General features: G+C 34.6%; 1 protein-coding gene and 1 pseudogene across 1 annotated transcript in view; both read left to right on the top strand.

Moving 5' to 3' along the window:
- MYO9A (myosin IXA) overlaps positions 1–26,329 on the top strand; it is a 258,914-nt gene that overhangs the window by 64,493 nt on the left and 168,092 nt on the right. Inside the window, 6 exon segments of the mRNA XM_028507508.2 lie at positions 192–289; positions 3,684–3,745; positions 3,748–3,809; positions 11,922–12,011; positions 17,923–18,039; positions 23,284–23,418. Of these exon segments, the coding sequence (XP_028363309.1) occupies positions 192–289; positions 3,684–3,745; positions 3,748–3,809; positions 11,922–12,011; positions 17,923–18,039; positions 23,284–23,418 (564 nt within the window).
- Positions 20,972–21,101, top strand: LOC114493655 (annotated as a pseudogene).

Consider the following 26,329-nt stretch of genomic DNA (forward strand, 5'->3'; position numbering starts at 1 on the left):
GTTATTTGGTAAGTATGTGTTTAGTTTGCATAAGATAAGTCTAATGAATTTGACTATGTCTAAATATTTTACTAACTCTAATTTTTATGCATAGTGTACTTACCTAAAAATTACTTGATTTCTAAGTGGCTTCTGTTAGTTTTCAATAGGTAATCTTGATTTCCCCCTTTTATTTCCCCTTAAATAAATAGGATTGCTTTACCACAGAGGGCGAAGATTTGAGACATGACTTTGAACGTTTACAACTGGCCATGGAAATGGTAGGATTTCTTCCCAAGACACGAAGACAGTGAGTTTATTTATTGTATTTTTATACCCTCATTAGGGAACAAATTATGATGTGTGTTTCAAAATTCCTCTCTTGGTTCTTTGAAACAGTTTTATTATATTCCTGATTTAGTGCCTCTTCCATTGTAGGCATGGCTTAGATAACTTATTTTTCTAACAGACTTGTTTTGAATTGCTTTTTTTGTCATAATTTCTTGAGATACTTTGAAATTCAGTTGAAAGCAGGAGCTCTTCTTTCTGTAAAATTCACTTTCATAAACCTTTATATATAATTATAAGAGTTTCTGGTGCCCATGAAGCCTCTTCATGGATCTTAAACACTGTTGCTTCATAAAACTGTTTTTCACCTTCTTATTTTCTATATCATTGATATATAATCTTATAAAAGCATGCATACCTATCAGTAAAACATAATTTTCTGTGTATTTCCTCTGTAACTTTGTCTTTACTATTGTATTAAACATGTTGTGTTAACTGTACTAGATATAAACAAGATAGTAATGTAAAAAGGTTGAAATAAAGATAAAGTAAATTATATTTAAATGAAAAATCTATTTAAGATTAAAGATACAAATAACCTTGATTCTCCTCAGGAAAAAAATTGTAAAACTTAAAACTATTTTTTGAGGAGGGAGTTAGTGTAGATAATATGTTAGCTCTGTTTATATTGTTAACTTTTAATCTCACAGTAGGAGTAGAAAAATACCAGCTTTACCATTTTTTGTGTTTGCCATTACATTATTGGAATGGATCTTCAGTTAGCAGATAATTTGCCAGAATTTTTTTATGAAAGATAAAACTAAATAATATGTAAATATGTAAACCCACTAATGGGGCATAAAGTTATTAAATGAGAGTACCCGGTCAATTACTCCATGCTATATTACTTAATACTCTTCTCTCAGGATACCGCATTTACCTCATCTAATACCTGGCTGACATTTGAACTGAAGTGTCAATCTATATACTAAGTAATAGTGAAGCTTAATTTCATATTTTTAAGATAACATAAGATAGAAATATAGTATTTACTTCTCAGACACTAAGGGATGTCTTCTATACTGTGATGTGACAGTGTGAAATATTGGAAACCACTGAACATTCTGTTCTTAGTAGCCTGACATTCAGTGTGACTTTTCTCTATGGCTCAGATATTATCTTTAGATATTTCCTAACACAAATTTTGCATTTTAACTAGACTGGTAGTGTTCTCTAAAGTATTATGTTGTGTTCTAAGCATTGATATTTTATACATTCCATGAAGGAATGATCTTCATCTCTTTTTCAGTCATTCAAATACTTTTTATTTTTTGGGTAGAGGGCATATCATGGGTACTGCTATTCCCCTCTGTTGTGACAGTGATTGTACCTGCTAATAAACCACAACATCCTTTTCTATTGTATTCAGGTCCATCCAAAAATTCCTCTTAATACCACTTTGCAGGCAGCCTAAAATTTGGCATTGAATTGAAATCTGTTTGCTTTAGAATATGTTCATGTACTACGTTTTTAATGAAATTTTCTTTAAGTCTATGTTATTTCTGCCTTCTGTATTTTAAAATATCCTGTCCCATAGTATGATTATTTATTGTTATTTCCTAATTCAAGATTATAAGCTTTTTGAGAACAGGGATTATTACTTATATTTACTAATCTTTTATATTGAATCATAGTATATTGATTTTCTTATATATTTTTTATTGCTGGAGTCTGTTCATTATGTATTTCTGTGTGAGAAAACATTAACGTGCTGATTTTTGAACCCAAAATTCTGAAACAGTGTAATTAGCAACCATAGAAACTACCGCTAAAAATACTTTTTTAAAAAATCCTAACCCAAGGATATGTTAGCTGATTTTTAGAGAGAGAGGAAGGGAAGGTGGGGAGGGAGAGAAAGGGAGAGAGACACATGCACACATCAATATGAGAAACAATGATTGGTCACCTTCCCTGTGCACCCTGACTGGGGATCAAATTCCCAACCTTCTGGTGTGTGGGGCGACACTCCAACCAACTGAACCACCCGCCGGGGGCTAAAAATAGTTTTTTTTTTAAATGGCTCAGGAATTAGTGTTCTTATGTTATTTGGCTTCCATTAGTTTTTATAATGTTTAAGTTGACACTGTTTCCTCTTTAATTTAACCCAGACTAATTTTATGATTTATTCCTTTATAATTGACTTGTATTTTGTTTGAATCACCATAAAATTTTTAATTATTTGAGAAATTAGACCTAAAAATTAAGGTGTTGATTCAGGACCTCTGAAAATTTTGCTATTAGGTCCCTAAATCAGTATTTTTGTTTTATTTAGAATACCTCCTAATTTGAGGAAACATGGAGTTACAATTTTACAAATAGAATAAATTTATCCTGAGGAAATAAACTGGTCAAGGCACAAAGATGTGTGTATATATGAATTTTTAGGAATGGCTTTTAGATAGAGTTTTAATATGCTTTTCTTAGTTACATGGAAGTCCATGGTAACCTCTATGAGACATTTTAGGTGTCAGAATATGCTAGCAAATAAGGAATGACAAAGTGAAGACAAGGAGTATAAGTTAATGCTGTATGAGAAGGAAAGGAGAAGATAAGGGGTCTGGGATGGGTGTTTTTAAAGTAAGAGAAGTGAATGTGAGATTATTTTGATAGAAAGTTCTTGTGGGTTCAGATGAGAGATAGGAAAAAGGAATAATAATGTTTCTGAGTAAACTGGAGTTCATGGAATGGGGAGCATGAGAGGGGGAATTGGTTGTTGATTGGAAGGAGGGGCATGAATTCTTTAGACTCAGGAGGGTATGATTGGTTGTCCAGGAGGGAAGGACAGAAAGGAGGGTCCAGATGTAGATGTTTCACAGTGGTGGCCTGATACTAGGTAATATACCCCAATGGCCTCAGGCTTTTAAAAAAACACATTTATCAAGGATACCATAATATGATCTAAGAAAGCTTTTCTTAAATAATACTACTAATAAAAAATCATCTAGGCTACTTGGTTAACAGATTCCAAGGCCTGAAAAATTCTGATTTAGAAGATCTGAAATAGACAGTGTAGGGAAAAGACATTCCAGTCAGGATGAAAAGCATTTAGAAAGGTGTGGGCTGTTGTAACACTACAGCAGATACAGATAAATTATTATCTGAAGTCCCCTTTAAACAACTTTTCTGACAATTGGTAGGTACAGTCCTGAAAATAAGGTTTGTAAAGCACTTTGCACAGTGCCTGACATTCTACATACTCAATAAATTTTAGTTAAAATTATTATTCCCATATGTCGTATTTTCTGAAGACTACTACACATTTATACTAGTTAATTTGCTTGAGTAGAACTTTGGGGATGAAATAAGCTTAGAGAATGCGCACAAGCAAGCTGTAATTTTTTATTTTATTTTTGCAGGATTTTCTCTCTTCTCTCAGCAATACTACATTTGGGTAATATTCGTTATAAAAAGAAGACATACCGGATGACTCCATAGATATCTGTAATCCTGAAGTTCTGCCTGTTGTCTCAGAATTGTTAGAAGTGAGTGATTACATTCTCAATTGTCATTTTAAATCCTGAGTAACTTTTCAGTTTTTATTTTGTGTGACTATTTTGTAGGGATAAATAGATTGATTAATGTTTTTTATTAATAGTGTTTCTCCAAAAGGTGGAAATTTTGCTATTGCATGTGCCACAATCTTCAAAAGATTTGAGTTATCTCCCCTGCCTCCTCTTGCCCCAGATATCCATAACCTGTCAATTTGCTGGTTAGGATGAATATTTCACTCTAGTCTGTATAATGTTCTAGGCCTTTGCTAGTTTTTCTTCTATATTTAAGATTTCCATTCATGCTAAGGTTTTGGTTAGATTATTTTATTTGAAGATGGGGTATCTGGATGGGTGGGGAGAAAAGGAGTTTTTCTTTCTTTATAATTTTACAGGAACCAAAGGTCATGATCTCTTACTATCCTTTTTTCCATATCAAATTCTTTATTACCTTATTTTTTTTTCCTGGAGTGATTTCTCATGTTTTCCCTGCTAACTTCTCATCTTGCCAGATTCATTTTTAAAGGGGTATCATTTTTTTTTATAGGCCCTCTTCTCTGATAGAGCAAGGAAATACATATGTGTGTATGCTAATCTGGGTATACCAACAAATATTTTTGAGTAACTGTCTGTATATAATGACAAAGTCATGCTGGTGTTTCTTACTAATCCATTATTACATGTATCATTCCAGCCTTCTCCCCTTACTCATATGTAAACTCCCATTCTAACAATGAGGAAACTTTCTCCCATCATCTTTCATTCATTTAGTTAATTATTTAGTTGTAGTATACACGTATAACAGTATTAGAATTGCTAACCCATACCCCAGTGGGAAATGACTTTATTAACTAGAGTGCTTATGTGTAGTTCCTTCTGTCTTTGATAGACTTCCTTCATTTTCAGAATTAGTTAGGTCAATACCTTTTCTTCCCACCCACTTCCTTGAGCATTGACATTGTTTCATATATTTGTCATACAGTTAGATTCTGTTATCATGGTCTGAATTCTTTCCTAGGATCCCTCAATATCTTAAATAATTTTCAAAAACTTTGTATACATTAAGATTCACTCTTTGTGGTCTATGGATTCTGACAAAGATGTAATGTCATGTATCCTGTGTTATAAGGTATCATACAAAATAGTTTCCGTGCCCTAAAAATCCCTTTTACCTATTCAACCCCTCTCCCCTAATGTCTGGCAACCACTCATCTTAGTTTTACTAACTGTAGATTTGCCTTTTCTATAATGTAACATATTTGGAATCATATAGTATGTAGCCTTTTCAGTCTGACTTGTTTCACTCAGCAATATGCATTTAAGAATAGCTCGTTTCTCTTTATTGCTGTGAATATTCCGTTGCATGGATATACAATAGTTTGTTTATCCATTCACCTATTAAAGGACATCTTAGTGTCCAATTTTTTTTGCAGTTATGAATAGCTTGCTTTTTTCTATTAAAATATTACTCATCTTTCAAATATTGGTTCATGTGCCAGTTCCTGAGGCTTAACCTTATCAAATGGTCTAAACTGACTCCATCAGTTTCTACTTAACATAGTTCGTTTTTGGTTTTGTAGCAGAAAGTTAATTGCTCACTAGTTTGTGTCCATTATAAGGTGGTGGTGCTCTTTGAGAGAAATGAATGCCTCTTTCTTGCTTATCTAACCATCTAACCTTAGAGTGATAATGATTTTGTACGTGCTTGGGTGTCCCTTATTAACTTTAATGGAATGATTTAGCCTGGCAATAGGAACAGGAGAAGGGAGGAATACCTTAAATTGGAACTAAACTCACTCATTGGGAAGAAGTTGTAGTAGGATGTTGAGTGTGGCATCTAAAGGTTGTAACTTTGAAGGTCATGAAGGTCAGAGAACAGATGGTGTTTCAGTCAGGCATTTCAGGTGATATTTTAGTCAAACATTTGGAATTGTGGTAATATATAGATTATGGCTGGAGGTCTTAAAAGTTTAGGCATTCAATAAGTTATATTGAATGCCTAAGTACCACACTAGTACCAAGGCTTCTGGTTCTAGTGTAGTATTCCTTCTTTGGTGAGAGACTGGTAAGGGCAATTCAACCAACTCTAAGAGGAACTCAGGTATTGGTAAAAAAGGGAAATCCAATCCTAAGAATGCTTACCAGTGTCAAAGATAGGTTAACAGCAAATGTGATTTGATACATAGTTTGGAGTGGTTCTGGGAATATACAGCGCCTGGCAGAAGTAATGCTTGCATCATTGTGGTTGGTAGATTAATAATATTGTTGTAATAATTTATAGTTTTAATTTGAACATTTCACCTAAAATGTCATATGGTGTTCTTGAGTGTGATATTGTGTTACAGAATTATGTGCTTATGATTTAGTAATAAAAGATTTTATAATAAAAAAAGGTGTTACTTGTGCTGGACCCTGTAGGTTTGATAATAAGTAGAAAGAAGTTATCTTCAAAGTTGAGGAGCTAGGGAAGATATGACAGGACTTACCATGGTATCCAACCTATAGTTAGTTCTTAGCAATTATTTTTTAAAATGATCTCTTATTGGTTACAGTTGATAATAATTTCAGTCTTAAGGATTTTGTTGAGATAAAATTGAAAGGTAGGTATAGTAACTGGTTAATCAAAATGTAAACTCTTTAGTTAAGATTTAACTTAATTTCCCTCATTTCCAAGTGATTCACTTCAGTGATAAATATATTTAGTTTATAAGAACAAATATTTTTAAAAGATTTTATTTATTTATTTATTTATTTCTAGAGAGGGAAGGGAGGGAGGGAGATAGATAGATAGATAGATGGATAGATAGAGAGAAACATCAATGTGCGGTTGCTGGGGGTTATGGCCTGCAACCCAGGAATGTATCCTGGCTGGGAATCGAACCTGGGACACTTTGGTTCCCAGCCCACGCTCAATCCACTGAGCTATGCCAGCCAGGGCTAGAACAAATATTTTTTTAAATAATGGTTTAATTTAAGTTATCTTTCAAATTACTTTTTGTAGTTACCTCCAGCAACAGTGAATGTTTTGAATCTTTTGTTTACTAAATTCTTTTTGGGATGGATAATTGTGAAAAAAATTTTTTAAAGATTTTATTTATTTTTTAAAGGGGGAGGGAGAGAGAAAGAGAGAGAGAGAAACATCATTGTGTGGTTGCCTCTTACACATTCTCTATTGGGGACCTGGTCCATAACCCAGGCATGTGCCCTGATGGGAGTTGATCCAGCGACCCCTTGCTTCGCAGGCCAGCACTCAGTTCACTGAGCCACACCAACCAGGGCTAATTGTGAAATTATTGAAAGGCAAATAAGATCTAGTAGATTAGCTGTGGGTAACTGTAGACCATATTTTTATTGTGAGATATTAGACCTATTACCATTACCAAAAACTGTTCAGTTTTTAGCACATTTATGTTTTTTTCAAAAAGATTTTATTTATTTACTTTTTTTTTAGAGAGAGGGGAAGGGAGGGAGAAAGAGGGGGAGAGAAACATCAATGTGTGAGAGATACATCAATTGGTTGCTTCTTACATGCCCTCAACTAGGCACCTGCCCTGCAGCTCAGGCATATACCCTAACTGGGAATTGAACCAGCAACCTTTCGGTTCGCAGGCCTGCACTCGGTCCACTGAGCCACACCAGCCAGGGCTGTTTTTTGAATATATTTTTATACCTGTTGAAACAGTATAAATAATTTTTTTTTTTTAAAAATTCTCACCCAAGGACAAGCTTACTGATTTTTTAGAGGGAATTAGAAGGGAGGGAGAGAAACATCGATTGGCTGTCTCATACATTAGTTGGTTGATTCATCAGTGCTCTGACCAGGGATCAAACCTGTAACCTAGGTGTGTGCCCTTAGAAGGAATCAAACCCTCAACCTTTCAGTTTATAGGACAACATTCCAACCAAGTGTGCCACTCTGGCTAGGGCTAAATAATGGTTATTTAACATATGTATCAGCTTCTCAATTAGGTGATTGTGAGAAGTGCAGATTGGATATTGAGCCCATTGCTAATTATTTTGTATTAAAGTTTTCTTATATTAAAAGTTATATATACACACACATACAACTAAGAATATTTGGAAAGTTATCTATCATGAATTCAGTAGTATTTTCCTTAGGATGTTCATCAAATAGAAGCAAAATTAGTTGTGTTTTGTGTGATTGTGCATAGCGTGTAAATCTGTGTGTGATCATTATCAGGTTTTAGTGCCAACATTAAGCCAACACCTTAAATTGAGTTAGATAGTTCCTCATCTTTTAATAATTTTTTTCTGCAGTTAAGAAAAGAATCTGGACCTAGAGGGTATTATGCTAAGTAAAATAAGTCAGAGAAAGACAAGTACCAGATGATTTTACTTATATGTGGAATCGGAACAACAATATAGGTGAACAACCAAAGCAGAAGCAGACTCCTAGATATAGAGAACAGACTTATGGTTGTCCATGGGGGTGGGGGTGGGGGACTGGGTGAAAAGGGGAAGGGATTGAGAAGTACAATTTGGTCGTTACAAAATAGTCACGGGGAGGTAAAATACAGCATAGGGAATATGTAGTCAATAATAATATTTCTAGTAGGGTACTGGAAATATCAGGGAAACACTTTGTAAAGTATATGATTGTCTAACCAGTATGCTGTATGCCTGAAACTGATAAACAGTGATACTGGATGTAAACTGTAATTGAAAACAGTTTTAAAAAGTTAAAAACAAATAAAAAAAGATTTATTAGTCCTTGCCTGTGTAGGTCAGTTGGTTAGAGTGTCATCCCATACACCAAAAGGTTGGGGGTTTAATTCCCTGGTCAGGGCACATACCTGAGTTATGGGTTCAATCCCCTATGGGAAGTGAGAAATCCATGCTTCTCTTTCACATTGATGTTTCTTTCCTCCCTCCACCCCACTTATTCTCTGTCTAGAATCAATAAACATATATATACATATATGTGTGTGTGTGTGTGTGTGTGTGTGTGTATAAAAGAATAATTAGCAGTGAATATTATGTTCCACAAAGACTGGAGAAATATCAGCCCTGTGACCATATTTGGTGCTTTTTCAGTTCATTTTCTGTTAACTAATTTTTTAGGATTTTCAAGTCTGACTTGAATTAATATTGATAATTCATGTTTTTATAGGAAGTCATGTGCTGATTAAATGTTTAAAATGTATTATTTTGTGTTCTTCGTAAATACTTTGTTAATATTAAAAATTTTTTTTCTATAGTGTTAGCTTTCTGTGTTATTTTCAAATAATGGACTTTTAGATTTAACTGTTCTACCATTTTATGTATTAATTTCTCTTTTAACATATTTTCTTCTCATTTTTCTCTGTTAGATTATGAAATGTTTTCAGCACATAATACATAGAAAATAATATGTTTAACACCTGTATACTTGTAGTCCCACACAAGTAATAAAATATTGCATATAATTGAAGCCCGCTCTGTGTTCCACCCCTGCCAGAAGTAAACACTATTATGAATTTGGTGTTCATCATTCCCATTTGTTTGTTTTTATATTTTCAGAATAGATAGATGTTTCTATAAAGAATATATGGTTTTGTTCTGCATATTTTCAGACTTTATATAAATACCATACTATATGCATCATTCTGAAACTTGACTTTTTCATTCCATATTATGTTCTTGAAATTTTTCTGTGCTGATTCTAGATAACTTCTTTTTAGCTGCTGTTTAAAATTATATTATATGAAGAACATATAACAATTTATGTGTTTTTGTGGTGATTGAGGTTGTTTATAATTTTGTATTTATAGATAGTACTATGATAGGCATTCTTGCACATGTCTTCCCGTTAACACGTGTGAGAATTATTTTAGGGCAGCGATTTTCAACCATTTTCATCTCATGACACACATAAACTCATTGCCAAAATTCTGTGGCACACAGAAAAATATATTCTTTGCTGATCTGACCGAAAAAAAAATAGGTGTAATTTTGATTCATTCAAACCAGATGGCTATCGTTGGGTCAGCTGTTGTCATTTTTTTATTTGACAATCTAAGGGAAGAGAGCTAAGTATCCCTGACATTATAATAAATAGTCAGGTATTGCATGTTTTGAAAATTCTTGTGGCACACTGGTTGAAAATTGCTGTTCTAGGGTGTAGTTTAAGAAGTAGACTTTCGGGTTAGAGTATATATACATGTTGAGGTTTACTGATATTGGCAAATAACCCTACAGTGCTTGTACCAATATATTCAAGTGTATGGAAGTAACCTCTGCTCCACATTGTTGCCATTTGTTTGTTCTTATAGAAAAATTTCTTGACACTACTGTATGGAGCGTTCATTTTTTAAATGTTCATTTTTAATAATAACTGCTTAAGTGTGGAAATACACCTCACAATATAATGGTATTTAATCATATATGTGTTTTCTTAGTTTTATTATTTTTGTGTAATCTGCTATTAATCTATTTTATCAAAATATTTTAAATATATATAAAATGTTCAAGTTTTATTTTTATTTTTATTTATTTATTTTTTCAACCCAGGCATGTGCCCTGACTGGGAATTGAACCTGCGACACTCAAGTTTTATTTTTAATTGTACATTTTTAGTTTTACTACATTTTGTGAAAGTAATGTACCTCAAATTGTTTTTATTTTTTAGAATTTGAGGATTGGTCAAACAAAGGTATATTTTCTTTATGGTGCAATCATTTTTTGTTGTTTTGTTTTTTTAAGATTTTATTTATTTATTTTTAGAGAGGGAAGGGAGGAAGAAAGAAAGAGAGAAACATCAATGTGTGGTTGCTGGGGACCTGGCCTGCAACCCAGACATGTGCCCTGACTGAGAATCGAACCTGCAGTGCTTTGGTTCACAGCCCGCGTTCAATCCACTGAGCTACGCCAGTCAGGGCCGAAATCATGTTTTAAAAAAGGATAGATCTGTCATGAATTGCTGATATCAGGGACTCTACTGACTAGTACCTCACTTTCTTGTTTTGTAACCCATTTTTTCCTTGTAGTCTTGATGTTTTTTGAAATATTTTATATTATCTACATAAAATTTTACGAAAAAATTTATTATGTACAGATACTTTTATAAAATACCCTTGTTTTACTATTTCATGCTCACCAGTGTGGCAAAATCAAAAGTCTGAGAATACCAGGAATAGTCAAGGTTTGAAGAAATAGGGAACTCTCGGTGCTGCTGCTGAGAGAGCTGATTGGCAAAAACTGTGTATAGGAGTTTGACAATATTCCTATAAAGCTGAAAACGTGTACACTACAACCTGGTAATTCCACTTTTATGTATGATACTTCGGAGAAACTCTTGAAATCATGTGCAGGAATATTCACTGCAGTTATTTTCAAAAAGTGTAAAATTGTAAATTAAAGTAGTGCCTAAAAGTAGAATGGATTACACACTGTGGTAATTAAATATACTGGGATGCTATATAACAGTTAAAATGAATATGCTTGATCTAAGTTATCAATCTAGATTTCAAAAACATAGGAATATGATACCATACAGATAAGAGTTAAATACACTTGACAGTATAATACAATATTTATTAATACATCTAACATGTGTGTATATATGTATAAATATATGAACTGAAATGATACATATTGAATTTATGATAATTTTGGCCTCTAGAGAGAACAAAGGAAGCATCACCTTTATCTTGAAGTTTAACATCTGTAAATAAAAATGAATATCTGAAACCTAAAATAGTACTCATTGTAATTTTCTTGGAATTCCAGAAGTATTGTCACTCTTCATTCCTTTTCTCCAGGTTGTGGCATTATGGTTGATCATCTTAAAATGTTTTCTGTACTATTCTGTATTTCCCATGTTCTGCACAATGAAACATGTTTTTTTCTTTTAAATTATAACCAGAGAGAGAACTTTGATTTAAAAAGACGCATCTGTCTTATTTACCCCTTGTTTTCTTTTTTGGGGGTGGGGGAAGTGGAGTGTGTGGGACACTTAACATTCCCCTGAGGCCAGTATTTTATAATTCCCAGTGTATTGTCTTTGTTTTTCTCTGTTGTATATTTGCTGATCTCATTTTTCTCTATGTGGCTTAATTCAAACCATTGTCATGTATCATATATTGAATTTACTTTTCTGCTGTATAGGTTAAAGAAGAGATGCTATTTGAAGCATTAGTTACAAGGAAGACTGTGACAGTGGGAGAGAAGCTTATTTTACCATACAAGCTGGCAGAGGTATGAAGAGATTTTCTTTGGATTGAAATACTCTGAACATTTTTAGAAGTTTGGGTTTGTTTCTCTTAACAGAGTGAAAATAACAACCAGAAAGAAGTGTTGACTGAAATATTTCTGGGGTTTTGGAATTTGTGAACTTAGATTCAACTTGGAAACTTAAAGTCAAATGTTATAGTAGCAATAGGCTTTCATTTTTTTTAAAGATCCTAATTTGTTCACCATTCTTAGGTTTCATATTAATATGGGGTGAATTGATGGTAGGTGGAATTATAAATGAGTAATATTTGACCTAGTTGATTATAGTTTCTTGAGGCAGTTTTTTTCTCTTGGCAGTTCACTGCCAAGTAAACTCGCCTGGTTTACTTTTTCAGTTTTTCTGTTCACTCTTTCCTTCTGACCTTTGAAAGATAGGGTGCCCTACAGCAGTCTTTGTCTTTCCTTCTTATATTCTTTATTTAGATTACTTTACCTAGTCCCATGATGTTAAATATTATCTGTATAAGAAAGCTTCCAGGTGAGGTTTTTTTGCTATAGTAAGCCATTATTCTTACTGTACTAATCAGGTGTATAAAAGCAGGAATCTATTTTATAGTGCAATTTTATTAAAGTGATAAGAAATCAAACTAGTGATAATTATAAAAATAGGATAGCAATATGAGATTAGAATGTACAGGGGTGGGAAAATAGTGACTGAACTGTAGGGAATGCTTTGTGGGCCGACAATGATTTATTTATCCCACTTTGGGTCTCCCCTAACTGTGCCTAAAAGTCTACATTTCTTCATTATTTCAGGTATCTTATGTCATATTTAATAGTCTCCAACTTTGAGAGCCCCTTTCTAAATAACAGAAAAATAAATCTTTTTTACATAAATGGTCACTGTTTATCTATTTTCTTTAACAACATTTTTCACTATAAAACATTTATATTTACTTACATTTTTGACTTTAAACTTTCTAAGATTGTTTTTATAGTTTCTGGTTTATTTTTATTTACATTTGTTTAGTGTACTTATTTAGAAATATTTGAAAACTTTGTGCTCAGAAATGTGTTACGCATTAGGTATAAAATGAATTCAGTATTTCACCTGAAGAGCAATGGAAAGCTCTTAAAATATTTTAAACAAAAAAGGTGTGTGAAGAGTCATTTGGAAGAGAGTATATTTATTTTCTGTGAGTATATAATAGGCTTAGCCACTTGATAGAATACATACTATTATCTGACAGTTTCCATGGATTATTAAATCTGGGCACAGGTTAGCTAGGCATTAGGTTCAGGGTTCCCAGGCGAAGTCAAGTTGTCTGTCAAGGCTATGATCTCATCTGAAATTTAACATCCTCTTCCAAGTTCACAGATTGTCCACAGGATTCAGTTCCTTGCAGTTGTAACACTGAGAATCTACTTTTTTTTTTTTTTCCCTGTATTGAGTGGTTAAATTTACTTAGGATATTTTGCCTGGAGATTATTAATTTCTTACCATCTAAGTACTGTATTTACTATTTTGTTAAGATTAAAGGATAAATTACTTGTTTGTTCTGTCTGTATGTGTCCATATTATTTAATTTCTTTTTTAATATATTTTATTGATTATGCTATTACAGTTGTCCCATTTCCCCCCTTCTCTCCCCTCCACCCTGTACCCCCTCTCCCACCCACGTTCCCCCCCTTTAGTTCATGTCCATGTGTCATACTTATGAGTTCTTTAGCTTCTACATTTCCCATACTATTCTTGCCCTCCCCCTATCTATTTTCAACCTACATTCTATGCTACTTATTCTCTATACCTTTTCCCCCTCTCTCCTCCTCTCACCCCCCTGCTGCTAGCCCTCCATGTGCCCTCCATTTCTGTGGTTCTGTTCCTGTTCTAGTTGTTTACTTAGTTTCTTTTGGTTTTGCTTTAGGTGTGGTTGTTAATAATTGTGAGTTTGCTGTCCTTTTACTATACATGTCTTTTCTTTATCTTCTTTTCTTAGGTAAGTCCCTTTAGCATTTCATAAAATAAGGGCTTGGTGATGATGAACTCCTTTAATTTGACCTTATCTGAAAAGCACTTTATCTGCCCTTCCATTCTAAATGAGAGCTTTGCTGGATAGAGCAATCTGGGATGTAGGTCCTTGTCTTTCATGACTTGGAATACTTCTTTCCAGCCCCTTCTTGCCTGTAAGGTCTCTTTTGAGAAATCAGCTGACAGTCTGATGGGAACTCCTTTGTAGGTGACTGTCCCCTTATCTCTTGCTGCTTCTAGGATTCTCTCCTTCATTTTTACCTTGGCTAATGTAATTATGATGTGCCTTGGTGTGTTTCTTCTTGGGTCCAACTTCTTTGGGGCTCTCTGAGCTTCCTGGATTTCTTGGAAGACTGTTCCCTTTGCCAGATTGGGGAAGTTCTCCTTTATTATTTGTTCAAATAACTTTTCCACTTGTTGCTCCTCCCCTTCTGGTACCCCTATAATTCGGATGTTGGAACGTTTAAAGGTGTCCTGGATGCTGTTAAGCTTTTCCTCGATTTTTTGAATTCTTATTTCATCATGCTTTCCTGCTTGGTTGATTCTATCTTCCTTCTGGTCCACTGTATTGTTTTGAGACTCAGATTCCTTCCTTTCACTATTGGCTCTCCTCCGCGTATCTTCCTGCATCTCTTTTATGGTAACCTGCATCCTTTCATTTAAATTGCGCCCAAAGTCAATCAATTCTGTGAGCTTTCTGATCACCAGTGTTTTGAACTGTGCATCTGATAGATTGGCTATATCTTGGTTGCTCAAAAGGATGAGTCCTGGGGGACTGATCTGTTCTGCTGGAAATATGTCTTATGTCTTTCCCTGTCTCGCCTTTTTTTTTTTTTTTTTTTTTTTTCGGTCTGGTTGCTCTTGTTATGGTGGGGGGTGGAGCCTTAAGTGTTCACCGGGGCTGGGCACCCCAGTCGCTAGATTGTGACGTTATATGTGGGGGTGGGGGCGGGAACGGGGATGGGAGGGAACAATGGCAGTAGTTCCGTTCTCCTGGGCTCAGACCCTTCTTTGGGATCCTGGGCTGGGAGCTCTGCCCTGGTCCACGATTGCTGCCTCACTGGGTCCTCCAGCCGCAGTTTGCGTACTCAGGGATCACCGCTGCGTTCTTGCGTCCCAGATGGCGGTCGCGCCAATTTTGCGCCAAATTTTCCCCTACCTCCTCGAGCTGCCGACCCGCGCCAGCCCCGCTCCCACCCGGCTCGTTGTCCCCTACCAGTCTGGATGAACGGGTCTACTTCAACTTCTTGGCTGTCTGACTTCCATTCAGATAAATCCTCTGTCAGTTCTGAGTGATATTATGTCTGTAAATTATTGTTGTTCTATTCTTGGTTGTGCGAGGAGGTACGGTGGATCCACCTATTCCTCCATCTTGCCTGAAGTCTTCGAGAATCTACTTTCTAATGAATGTCTGGGACCATTCTCAGCAGCTAGAGTCTACTTGCCATTTCCTGACATGTGGTCCTGCTGACAACATGGCAGTTTGCTTCTTCTAGGCCAGCAGGAGAATCTCTGATGAAGAAATTGATTTAAAAAAACCTTTTTCTTTTTATGAGAGAGAAAAGAAGGTGGCAGGGGAGAGGAAGAGAGAGAGAGAGAAACACTGATTTGTTGTTCCATTTATTTATGCATTCATTGGTTGATTCTTGTATGTGCCCTGACCAGAGATTGAACCCACAACCTTGGTGTATTGAGATGATGCTCTAACCAACTGAGCTACCCAGTTGGGGCAAAATCAGTTTTTTTTTAAAGAGCTTTCTCTAAGTCAGCTGTACCCAGGATAATCTTCCTATGATTAACTAAAAATATCAGCTGGTATTGGGCCATAATTAAATCCTTAAAATGTAATGTTCACTTTTTGTCATATAACATAAGACAATTAGGAGAGTGAAATCCATCATATTTACAGTCCTGCCTGCACTTAAGTTCTGTACATGTGATACAGAATATGTACCACAGCAGATGGGAATCTTGAGGATCATCTTAGGATTCAAAAACAGAGGATAAAAGTGAATGTGGAGGCTGTAGTAGTACTGAGAAGAAAGATGTTTGCTGCTTTGTCTAGAATGGTGGGATATTGATAGAAATGAATATATTTAAAACAAGAAAAATTTAGATGCTACAATCAATAGAATCTGGAAGTGGTTTGCTTACTGGAAAGCAAGGAGGAAGAAGTAATATCAAGGATCCATCCTAATTTTCTGGATCATACAACTGTAATTATATTGGTACTATTTTCAGTGAGATAGGAGACACTAATTGAGGTCTTATTTGGGTGGGAAAATATTAATTAGTATTTGGGCTTATTGAGATTAAGGTTTGATAGGACTGCATTTCAGAGAACAGAGGCTGAAAGCACATATATTGGGAGTTATGGGGTAAATAGATATTGTCATACTTTGGTAAATGTGGATTCTATCTGACTATGTTTTAAGAAAATAGTACTTAACTATAAGCCATGAAGAGGTTGGATTTAGCTTTTAATATAATATAAAGTTCTGTCTTTTAACTAAAAATATTCAACCCATTTATATTGTGATAACCAATGTGTTTTCTTTTTTCTTTTTTATATCTTATGCTTATTTATTTAAAGTGTTTTACTTTTTTGAGTATGAGCAGATTATCTTTTTCTCTTTTTCCCCTCTGGGAAAAATAGAATGGAAGTTCTTTCTATATCTTCTACTATAATTTTATTGATATTTTAAAGACAGCTTTGTTGTAACTTGCCTAAGTATAGAATTCTAGGGCCACATTTCTTTTTCTTTCAGAACTTGTAAACATTTTAAAATTATTTTTGAGTTGATAATGTTAAAGATGAAAATTGATACCTGTCTTCTCTTTGCTAGTTGTTTAGCTAGTATTTGTGTGTGTGTGTGTGCATAAATTTGAAGCTTTCATATATTTTTTTTTACTGTAATTTAGAAATTCATTCAACACCTGCATGGTATAGGTAATGGTATTGTCTTCATTTTGCAAACGTATAAGCTAAGCTGTAGCCTGAGTTTAAACAATTTGATTAAGGTCACACAGAGTAAGTAGAGAAACTGGGATTGTAAGATAGACAAATTATTAATCATTACTCTCCACTTCCTATAAACTTCAGAACTGAATATAAATATGTACCTGAATATACAAGCTTCCGAATAGTCCCTAGGTGATAAATACATAAATTATTGTATCCTCAGTGCTAAGACAAGACTCTCTAAGATAACATGCCCCACTTTTAGGTTGTAGTACTTTTTAAATGTTGAATTTTCTTTAGTAGAATTTATGTTTTAAAACAATTTCAGGTTAACAGAAAAATTTAGCAGATGGTACAGAATTTATATAAACTGGGAAAAATTTGAAGTGCGGGGAAAATAAATTGCATAACTCCATAATGAAAGAATTGTTATTTTGTGTAGGGATGGAGAAATTGTAGAGATTATTATCAATGACAAGAACAACAAGCTGAAGACAACCAGGAATGTAATTGTGGTGCTGTTATGATAATATTTTAAGAGTCTGACTAGGATTCTGCAGGTAGCTGATATCTTTTTGCTAACAGATTTATTGCTTTGTCTGTAAATAGTCTTCCCCACTTCAGCTGGCAAGATTCATTTGTTTGTAAACTTTCTAGTATACCTTCTTTACCAGCTTTTCAGTAAAACTATTTTGAACTGAGTGACCTGCATTTCCACTTATCTTTCAATTAGTTTTAGCCTGGATTCTTTGAGTTGGACTAAGTTAATGAGTGTATATAGAAAACTTCAATTATAGGCTATTTATATTGGGAGAAAAATTAATTTATAATTTGTGATAGTAAGCTTTCTTTTCTTGAATGAAAGTAAAACATACTTTGTTATAATATCTTAGTCGAATTATTGCCATTTTCACTTGTACTCCTAACCCTTTCTTTTTTTTCAGGCTGTGACAGTGAGGAACTCCATGGCTAAGTCTTTATATAGCGCCCTATTTGACTGGATAGTTTTTCGGATTAATCACGCACTTCTGAATAGTAAAGATTTGGAGCAAAATACCAAGGTATTTAATCCATAGATTATATATTTTTCCCGGAAAACTGTGTCAATAAAATGGTTAATACATTAAATTTAAAAAGACAGAATTATATAAAAGTCGTAAGAATCATTTTTTATCTGTATTCCCTACTGTTTCCTTCCTTATTTCTGTTTTTATTACCCTATTCAGAGGAACTGTTCTTTGCAGTCTGTGTCTTTGCAGACATTTTTTCTTACGTACTTATATTTCTATAGATGCACATGTAGTGTTGCTTTTAAACATAAAAATACAATTACACTGTTTTCAAGGTAAGAAATGTCCAAACCTGTTGAGAAATTTTTACGGGATCCTTTGAGCCAAACTGGCACCATATGCCAGGGAATAGCAGGATCTCAAATGCTGTGGAGTATAGCGGTTTTGTGGGTTCTTCTATGCATTTAAAATTAGAAGAGAAAAAAGAAAGATTACATGAAGGTGGGAGGAAGCAACAGGATAGTTGAGATTATGTGCTTTCTTAGGGGTTAACACCCCCTTGGGAGGGGTATTACTTATGGCATTTTAAAGGTATGTTAGCCTAAATGCACAAGAACAGTGGACAGGCTGGCTGAAAGCTTTTCACTAAAGAAGTAATAGGCCTGGGGCATGACTACTCAACCATGGTCTGCCCAATTAGGAATTTTTGAGCAAATCGCCTTGTTAGGTTACTTTCCACAGAACCCCTTTAATGCACACTATTTGTATTGTTTCTACAATTTGTAATTTTTTTTACCTAATATGTATTGAAAAATATTTCTACCTTACTATTTTTTATTATTACACTTTTAGAGTATAATGTTTTATATTCAACTTTTTTTAAGGAAAAGAATTATTATTTATTTAAAAGCTATACATACTAAAGTCCTATAGAATACCCACAAACACACACAGTCCTTCCTTCTCCCTCTGCCCAGTCTGGGTACCGCATCTCAGGAAAGAAGTAGCAGTCCTTGATTTGGGCTCCCACACCATACACGTGGCAAAAGGGGGCACTCCCAAAGCCGCGTGGCCCCTGAAAGATCTATATTCAATTTTTTAAAAATTGAATTTATTGGAGTGATTGTTAAGAAAATTATATAGGTTTAAAGTATGCAGTTCTATAATACATCATCTGTTTATTGTATTGTGTGTTCACCACCTTCTAATGAAGTCTCCTTCCATCACCATTGTCTTCCCTTTACCTTCTTCTACCTCTCCTCACCCCCATTTCCCTCTGGTGATCACCATATTGTTGTCTGTGTCTATGAGGTGGTGTTTTTTTTTTTTTCTTTTTTCTTAATCCCTTTACTTTTTTACCCAGTCCCCCAAACCCCCTCCCTTCAGACAGCTGTCTGTCTGTTCCCTGTATCTATGTGTGCCTCATTATTTTTAACAACTGTAATATATAGTTTGGACGTGCACCATAAATTCACCCATTAAAAATATATTTCATTTGTTTTATTGTTAAAATGATAATGTAACAAATATTCTTTATGTACATTTCTCTAGGACAAAAATCCTTAAAATGAATTGATGGATTTAAGGGTATATAGATTTTAAAATTTTGGTAGCTGCTGCTAATTTGCCTTTTCAAAAAATACTCTGGCTTTTCAAAAAAACATTATACACTTTTACTAATAGTGTATGAAAGTCCCTATTTCCTTTCCTCACATGGATGTTACCAGTGTTTTCACCTGCTAATCTGATAAGGAAGACTAGCCCATTTTGTTGCCAGTGTTTTTTGTTTTTTTTTATCCTCACCTGAGGACACACTTAATGATTTTAGAGAGGGGGGAAGGGAGGAAGAGAGAGAGGAAGAGAAACATCAATTGGTTGCCTCTTGCACATACTCCCACAGGAGACTGAGCCACAATTCAGGGTTGAACCTGTGACTTTTTGACTTACTAGATGATGCTCCAACCAGCTGAGCTACACCAGCCAAGGTGCCAATGTTTTTAATGATAGATGAAAATTGAGCATTTTCTCATGTTTTCTCTATTTTCTTTTTTTATATGTTTTTCCTATTTTTATATTTATTTTTTGTTATCCTCTCTAGGTATCATTGTGGATATTGTAGAGACCTAAGTTTGGCATACATTACATATATTTCCTCTTGATTGTAAAGATTTGTTCATGTGTTTTTTAACCCGCATGTTTTAAACTTTTGTGCAGTGAATTCTGATATTCTCTTTGTTTATTGTCCTGGGCTTGCTTTATTTATTTTTCTTATATAGGAAGGCCTTTTCAGCCCGAGATTATATAATATTCTCATACTTTTAGAATATAATTTTTTTGTTTTGTTTCTTTTTAAGATTTTATTTATTTATTTTTAGACAGAGGGGGAAAGAGGGAGAAAGAGATGGAAAAAAACATCAATGTGTGGTTGTCTCTTCTTGCACTCCCCGCACTACGGACCTGGTCTGCAACTCAGGCATGTGATCTGACTAGGAACCGAACCAGCGACTCTTTGGTTCGCAGGCCGGTGTTCAATCCACTAAACCATACCAGCCAGGCGAATGTAATGTTTTATATTCAGTGCTTTTTTCCAATTGGAATTTGTTTTTAATATAGTAGATTTTAGAATTTAATTTTAATTGTTTAAAATTTATTTTCATTTTTATTTCCTGCGAACTTTCACGAACTTCCTGAAAAGGAATAGTCTACTTTTTCAGGCTGTTTAGAAATGTCATCCTTTAAAAAAAAATTTTAGACATTTAAAAATTTTTTAACATTGAAAAAACCTGATTTTAGAGGGGTTAGGGAAAGAGAGAAACAGACAGGGACAGAGAGAAATCAGCCTGTTGCTCCACTTATTTATGCATTCATTTGTTGATTCTTGTATGTTCCCTGCCTGGGGATCCAATTCACAACCCTGGCTTATCCAGATGACGCTCTCACCATCTGAACTACCTGGCCCAGGCCTAGAAATGTCATCTTTAATCCTCCTCTTCTCGGTGGGGATCATGTGTACTGTCCTGGTTTCTGTAATGTACTGAGGCCAAGGGAAAGGGCTCCAGCCCTTTTGGTGTTAGTGGCTTCCAACGGTTCTGTCATCAAGTGCTGGGACATGGAGAAAAGGAAAAAATAAAAAGAAATGTCATCTTTATTACTTAATTTAAATGTAAAATTACATTTACTGAACTTTTCATGCTTTGTGTGAGCCCATAGTTACAGTATTAATTTTAATTGTAATCTAATTTACCAAATTGACTTATTTTTGAAGGCTATTATTTTCATAAGGACTTAGAATTTAGTCAGCAGAATTAAACAAAATACTTTTTTTTGGGTGGGGGATAGTAGGAAATAGAGCTGAATTTTATAGATTTAGATAATTATGGGAAACAAATCACTTTTACTGGAGACTTTTAAAAATGTCTTACTATGTATAGCTCATTACATCAGTTTGCTTGGTATCTGTCTTAGCACCAGTGGAGAAAAATTGTTTTCATTTAACCAAAATTGTCATTCAACTGCATTTCAAGAATGAGGTGGAGTGGTGAGAAGAATGTTGGTTTTGGTATATTAGAGTTAAATCTTTGTCACCCACAGTAAGAAGTTAGAAGATAATTTCTACAAGTGAGATATCAAGAAAGAGAAGAATAAATATTTGGCCCTGGCCAAGGGCCAATTAGTTAGGTCAGTTGGTTAGAGCTTCATCCCTGTATGCCAGGAGTGTCAAACTCATTTTTTGCTGGAGGCCACATTATCCTTGTGGTTGCCTTCAAAGGGCCTAATGTAATTTTAGGACTGTATATATGTAACTGCTCCTTAACTAGGGGCAAGGAGCTCAGCACTGCCACCAGGTAGAAACAAGGTACCAGGCTGTATAAAACAAGGTAGAGGGCCGGATTCAGCCTGCAGGCCTTGTGTTTGCCACCTGTGCTATATGCCAAGGTTGTGCATTAGATCTGTCAGGGCACATACAAGAATCAACTAATGAATGCATGAATAAGTAGAACAACAAATCAGTGTCTCTGTCTCTCTCTGTCTCTTTCCTTCTCTTTCTCCCTCTCCCTTTCCCTTTTTCCCTTTCCTCTAAAATCAATAAATAAAACAAAAATTATTTAAAAAATAAGCATTTGTATACTATACTATACTATTCCATACCAAACAGCTAAAATATTTGAGTGTAGTTGACTCTAGGGTGCAGAAATTGAGGATGAAGAAGAGATTCCTGTTTTTAAAAAATAATTCCTTTAGAACTATTTAACATTACAAACCTTGTGCAGTTTTTTAAAAGACATTTAAAAATTTATTTATTTTAGTGAGAGGGGAAGGTGGGGAGAAAGAGAGGGAGAGAGAGATTGATGTGAGAGAGATACATAGATTGGTTGCCCCTGGCACGTGGACCAACCAGGGACTGAATCTGCAACCTAGGCATGTGCCCTGACCAGGAATCAATCCAGTGACCCTTCGTTTTGTGGCATGATGCCCAGCTAACTGAGCCACCCTGGCTAGGGCCTATTTTTTTTTAAATAAAAATTAAAATTTTAACTTCAAGAAACCATATATTCTGATATTTAGTGTTGTTTCTGGCTTGCACGAAGCCGGTTATGCATTCTTGTCAGCTTGGTTTTTAAAACAGAAATCTATTGGGATATGGAAGTCAAAGTAGGAGAAATTGAATGGTCCTTTTGGTTAATAACAAGGCATAGATAGGAGTGACCTAGTTTTATTGAAGCAACTTTTGTCTTCTCATAGCCTGTTGTTTCCATTCCTTTTACTCTTGGAGTTCAGGGATTTCTGAGATTGAGATAACAGGCTGCTAACCCTGCTTTGTCCATTTATGTAGAATAATCAGTGGATCTTATGTGTTAAATTTTTGGATTTCTAAAATAGGATAAAAAGAAAAGATGAAGATGATGAAAACTAAAATGCTTTTTTAAAAATTAATTTATTTTTAGAGCGAGGGGAAGGGTGGGAGAAAGAGGGAAAGAAAGAAACATCAATGTGTGATTGTCTCTTGCATGACTCCTGCTGGGGACCTGGCCTGCAACCCCGGCGTGTGCTCTGACTGGGAATCGAACTGGAGACCCTTTGCTTCACAGGCTGGCAATCAGTCCACTGAGCTACACCAGCCAAGGCTAAAATGCTTTTTATTTGTGCTCATTTGGTTCAACATTAGCCATCCTCCCACCCCAAACTATTCTCCACTGCTGTAGAACTTTGAGCATTTTGTTCCTTACATTGTAAATGATATTCATGAACTAAAATTGAGCATTTTTTTAACTTTAATCTTTTCCTGTTTTACAGACTTTGTCTATTGGTGTTCTTGATATTTTTGGGTTTGAAGATTATGAAAATAACAGCTTTGAACAGTTCTGTATTAATTTTGCTAATGAACGTTTACAGCACTACTTTAATCAACACATCTTTAAATTGGAGCAAGTAAGTACCTAAATGTATATATACTTGCCCCCTGACATTCCTTCAGCCCCCACCTTCATACATACATACACATAAATTTTTAAGTCATAGTCACGATAAGCGTTTTAAATCTTGGATTTCATTATAGATATTGTAGTTTTCGTATTAGTGTAAGCAAATGACAGGTTTTGAGTTGTATCATACTGGGTTGTTGTTTTTTAGTAGGCCCCAAGTAGATTTAATAATATGTGCTTGTTTGATTGTACCTTTGAATAAAAAATGGGTGGGTTTGTTTTGGGTTTCTGTTGTTGATTTTTAATTGATGACATGAGCTTGGTCACTGTGTAATGCAAAATATGCTTGTTTGATTGCTTTGGCCTCAGTTCCAGAGTGGGATAGAGGAGCTTATTAATGCAATCCCTAATCAACTCAGAGTGTGGCTAATAGTAAACAGGACAGTATAGAGAGACCAAAATTGGTAACTAGATATTTCTTGTGAGAAGCTCAAATTGATTTAGTATAGGAAGAGTGAGCCATTGGTTTCCATGAGAATTCTTAGATAAGATGTGGAGGCTTTCTCTAAGCCAAGTTGAAGTAAGTAACAAGTTAAAGTTGTGGCACAGTATTTCAGTTTGTATGAGGACATAAGCAGAAGCAGGGTTTACATTCAACTCAAATGAAATGGACAGAAAGACCATAACAGGCCTACAAAACAGAAAAGAAAATATCTTCCCTATCATTGCCTTCTGTCCTACCTCAATTTTGCTTAAAGGGTAATAAGAACTGAGTATACTAGCAGAGGCAGCATTGGTCTGGTCATTTTAATGAATGCTTAAAGATTTTAACACATGACTTTTTAATTAGACTCTTCCATAGAGCTGTTAAAAGATAGTATTATTTGCTATAATATTAGCTAGCGTTATGTACTGCCTACTGTTTCATAGGCAGGTACTATTATTTTTATTCTAGTTTTAGAGATGATGCCTAAAGCAAATATTCAAACCTTAACACTCTGGTTCTATAATTTTTGTTTTTCATCAGAAGCGGAGTTGGGATTGGTCTCTTGACAGTCCAGTGTTCTTTTAACTAGTTAGTGCCATATTAGAATTTTTGTCTCTTGAAAATGAGTATGTGTTGGAGGATAAAGGAATGCATTTTGTTGACTGTGTTCTGTATTTTACAAAGGAAAGCATCACCTGTTCTGTAGATCATTAAACAGAAGACTGCTTAAATTGCTTTTGCAGAAGAAATGTATTCTGTTAATTGTGAACTGAAATTATTCTTACCTTTTCTAGAAGTCTAACTTAGACATGGAGGATCCACAAGAAATGCCTTATTTACCTGAAAACATATGCAAAAATAAAACCATTTATAAAAATGTGTTCATAACTACTTGGGTGTAGTTGATTCTCATTGATTTTCTACTGTGAATGTTATAATTTTAGGCAGTGTTGTGGAATTACAGGATCTGAAAACAGAAACTAAGGCATATATGTTTTTTCTTTTACATCTTAGTTTTCTCTTTTGTAATTTGTGATGTAATTCATATGGTTTTGAGGTACTTCCTGGAAAGTTTAGAAATCTTATACCTGTTTATTATCTATTTTATTCTTTCTCTGCTCATCTTTTTTTCTTTTAAAGTGGATTTGCTGGGAATAAGAGATTTAAAGCATTTTAAATATTAAGTGTTATTTATCAGTGGTACCTGGTATGAGATGGGTATCCAGTGATTATATGTTAAATTAATTTGAATACAATATCAATTTAGAGGATAAAAATTTTTGAAAATGGAGACAGAAATAGAAAATTAGCAAAGATTCTTTGGTAGAAAACATCTTGAAGATATTATTGAAGTACACCTTTACAATTTGTTCAAAAGTAGTACTTAAGTGCATAAGATGTAATAATTGCAATGTAGGATAGTAAGTGCTATAATTAGACATAGGGTAAAGTAGTGATATAAAGGGTGAAGTTGATTAGGAGTTCCTGAAGGTCTGCAAAAATTTCCCAAGGATGAATCTGGAGTATAATTTTGAATAGAAGGTTGAGTTTACCAGATTGTCAGTGGTGAAAAGATATTTTAAACAAAGATAACAATATCCTTAAAACTGAGACGTAAAATGGCACAGCACTTTTGATGAAATGAAAATAGTTCTGTGTAGCTAAAATATGGGATACAAAATGTAGAATGCAGGCAGGAAGAAAGGTAAGTTTCATGAGATAGCCTAAGGTCAGATAGTTTTGTGCCTTGTATACCATAAAGAGAAGATTAGAATTTTTTGTTTAGAGAATGAGGAGGCATTTGAAGTATCTTTAGCAGAGGATCTGAATTGGAACTGTGGAAGATGGACTGAAGAGAAGTGAACTGAGGAAAGGGCATAATCTATGAGCCAAATAAAGTAGTGTGGGTGAGTGACTGAATCCTGAATCAGGGTTTTGTTAGAGAGAATGTGGAATAAGAGACAGACCAAAAGAGGATTCTGTGATTTGAAAATATATTTCTTGTTCTTATTTTTAATAGTACTCTCTTTTTAGTTCCTTTACTTGCTTAGAATTATCCTTCAGGTGATTGTTTCATCACTAAGTAAAGTAATGATAGTGTCAGGCACTGTCTTGGTATTGAAGATAGAAACTTTGAGTGCAGGGATCTTATTTGAGGAGTTTATAGTCTAGTGAATTTTTCTTTTGTCTATTTCACTTCTGGGGATGTCAGACTAGGACATTTTGATCAAACTTGCCAATATATTTGAGTACCTTCAAACAAGTACCGTTTTACAGCTCTTAGATCTGTAAGAAGGAAACTCAGGGAGATGAGCCCAACATTTGTGGACTTCTCTACTCTGGTAGAGAGCTACTGATTCTGAAGGAGTCAAGGCTTGAGAATCTGAGAAGCTGAACAGGATTTTCTCCAGATTCAACAGCAAAGAGGAGC

This window comes from Phyllostomus discolor, chromosome 1 (assembly GCF_004126475.2).
Source record: "Phyllostomus discolor isolate MPI-MPIP mPhyDis1 chromosome 1, mPhyDis1.pri.v3, whole genome shotgun sequence".
NCBI lineage: Eukaryota > Metazoa > Chordata > Mammalia > Chiroptera > Phyllostomidae > Phyllostomus > Phyllostomus discolor.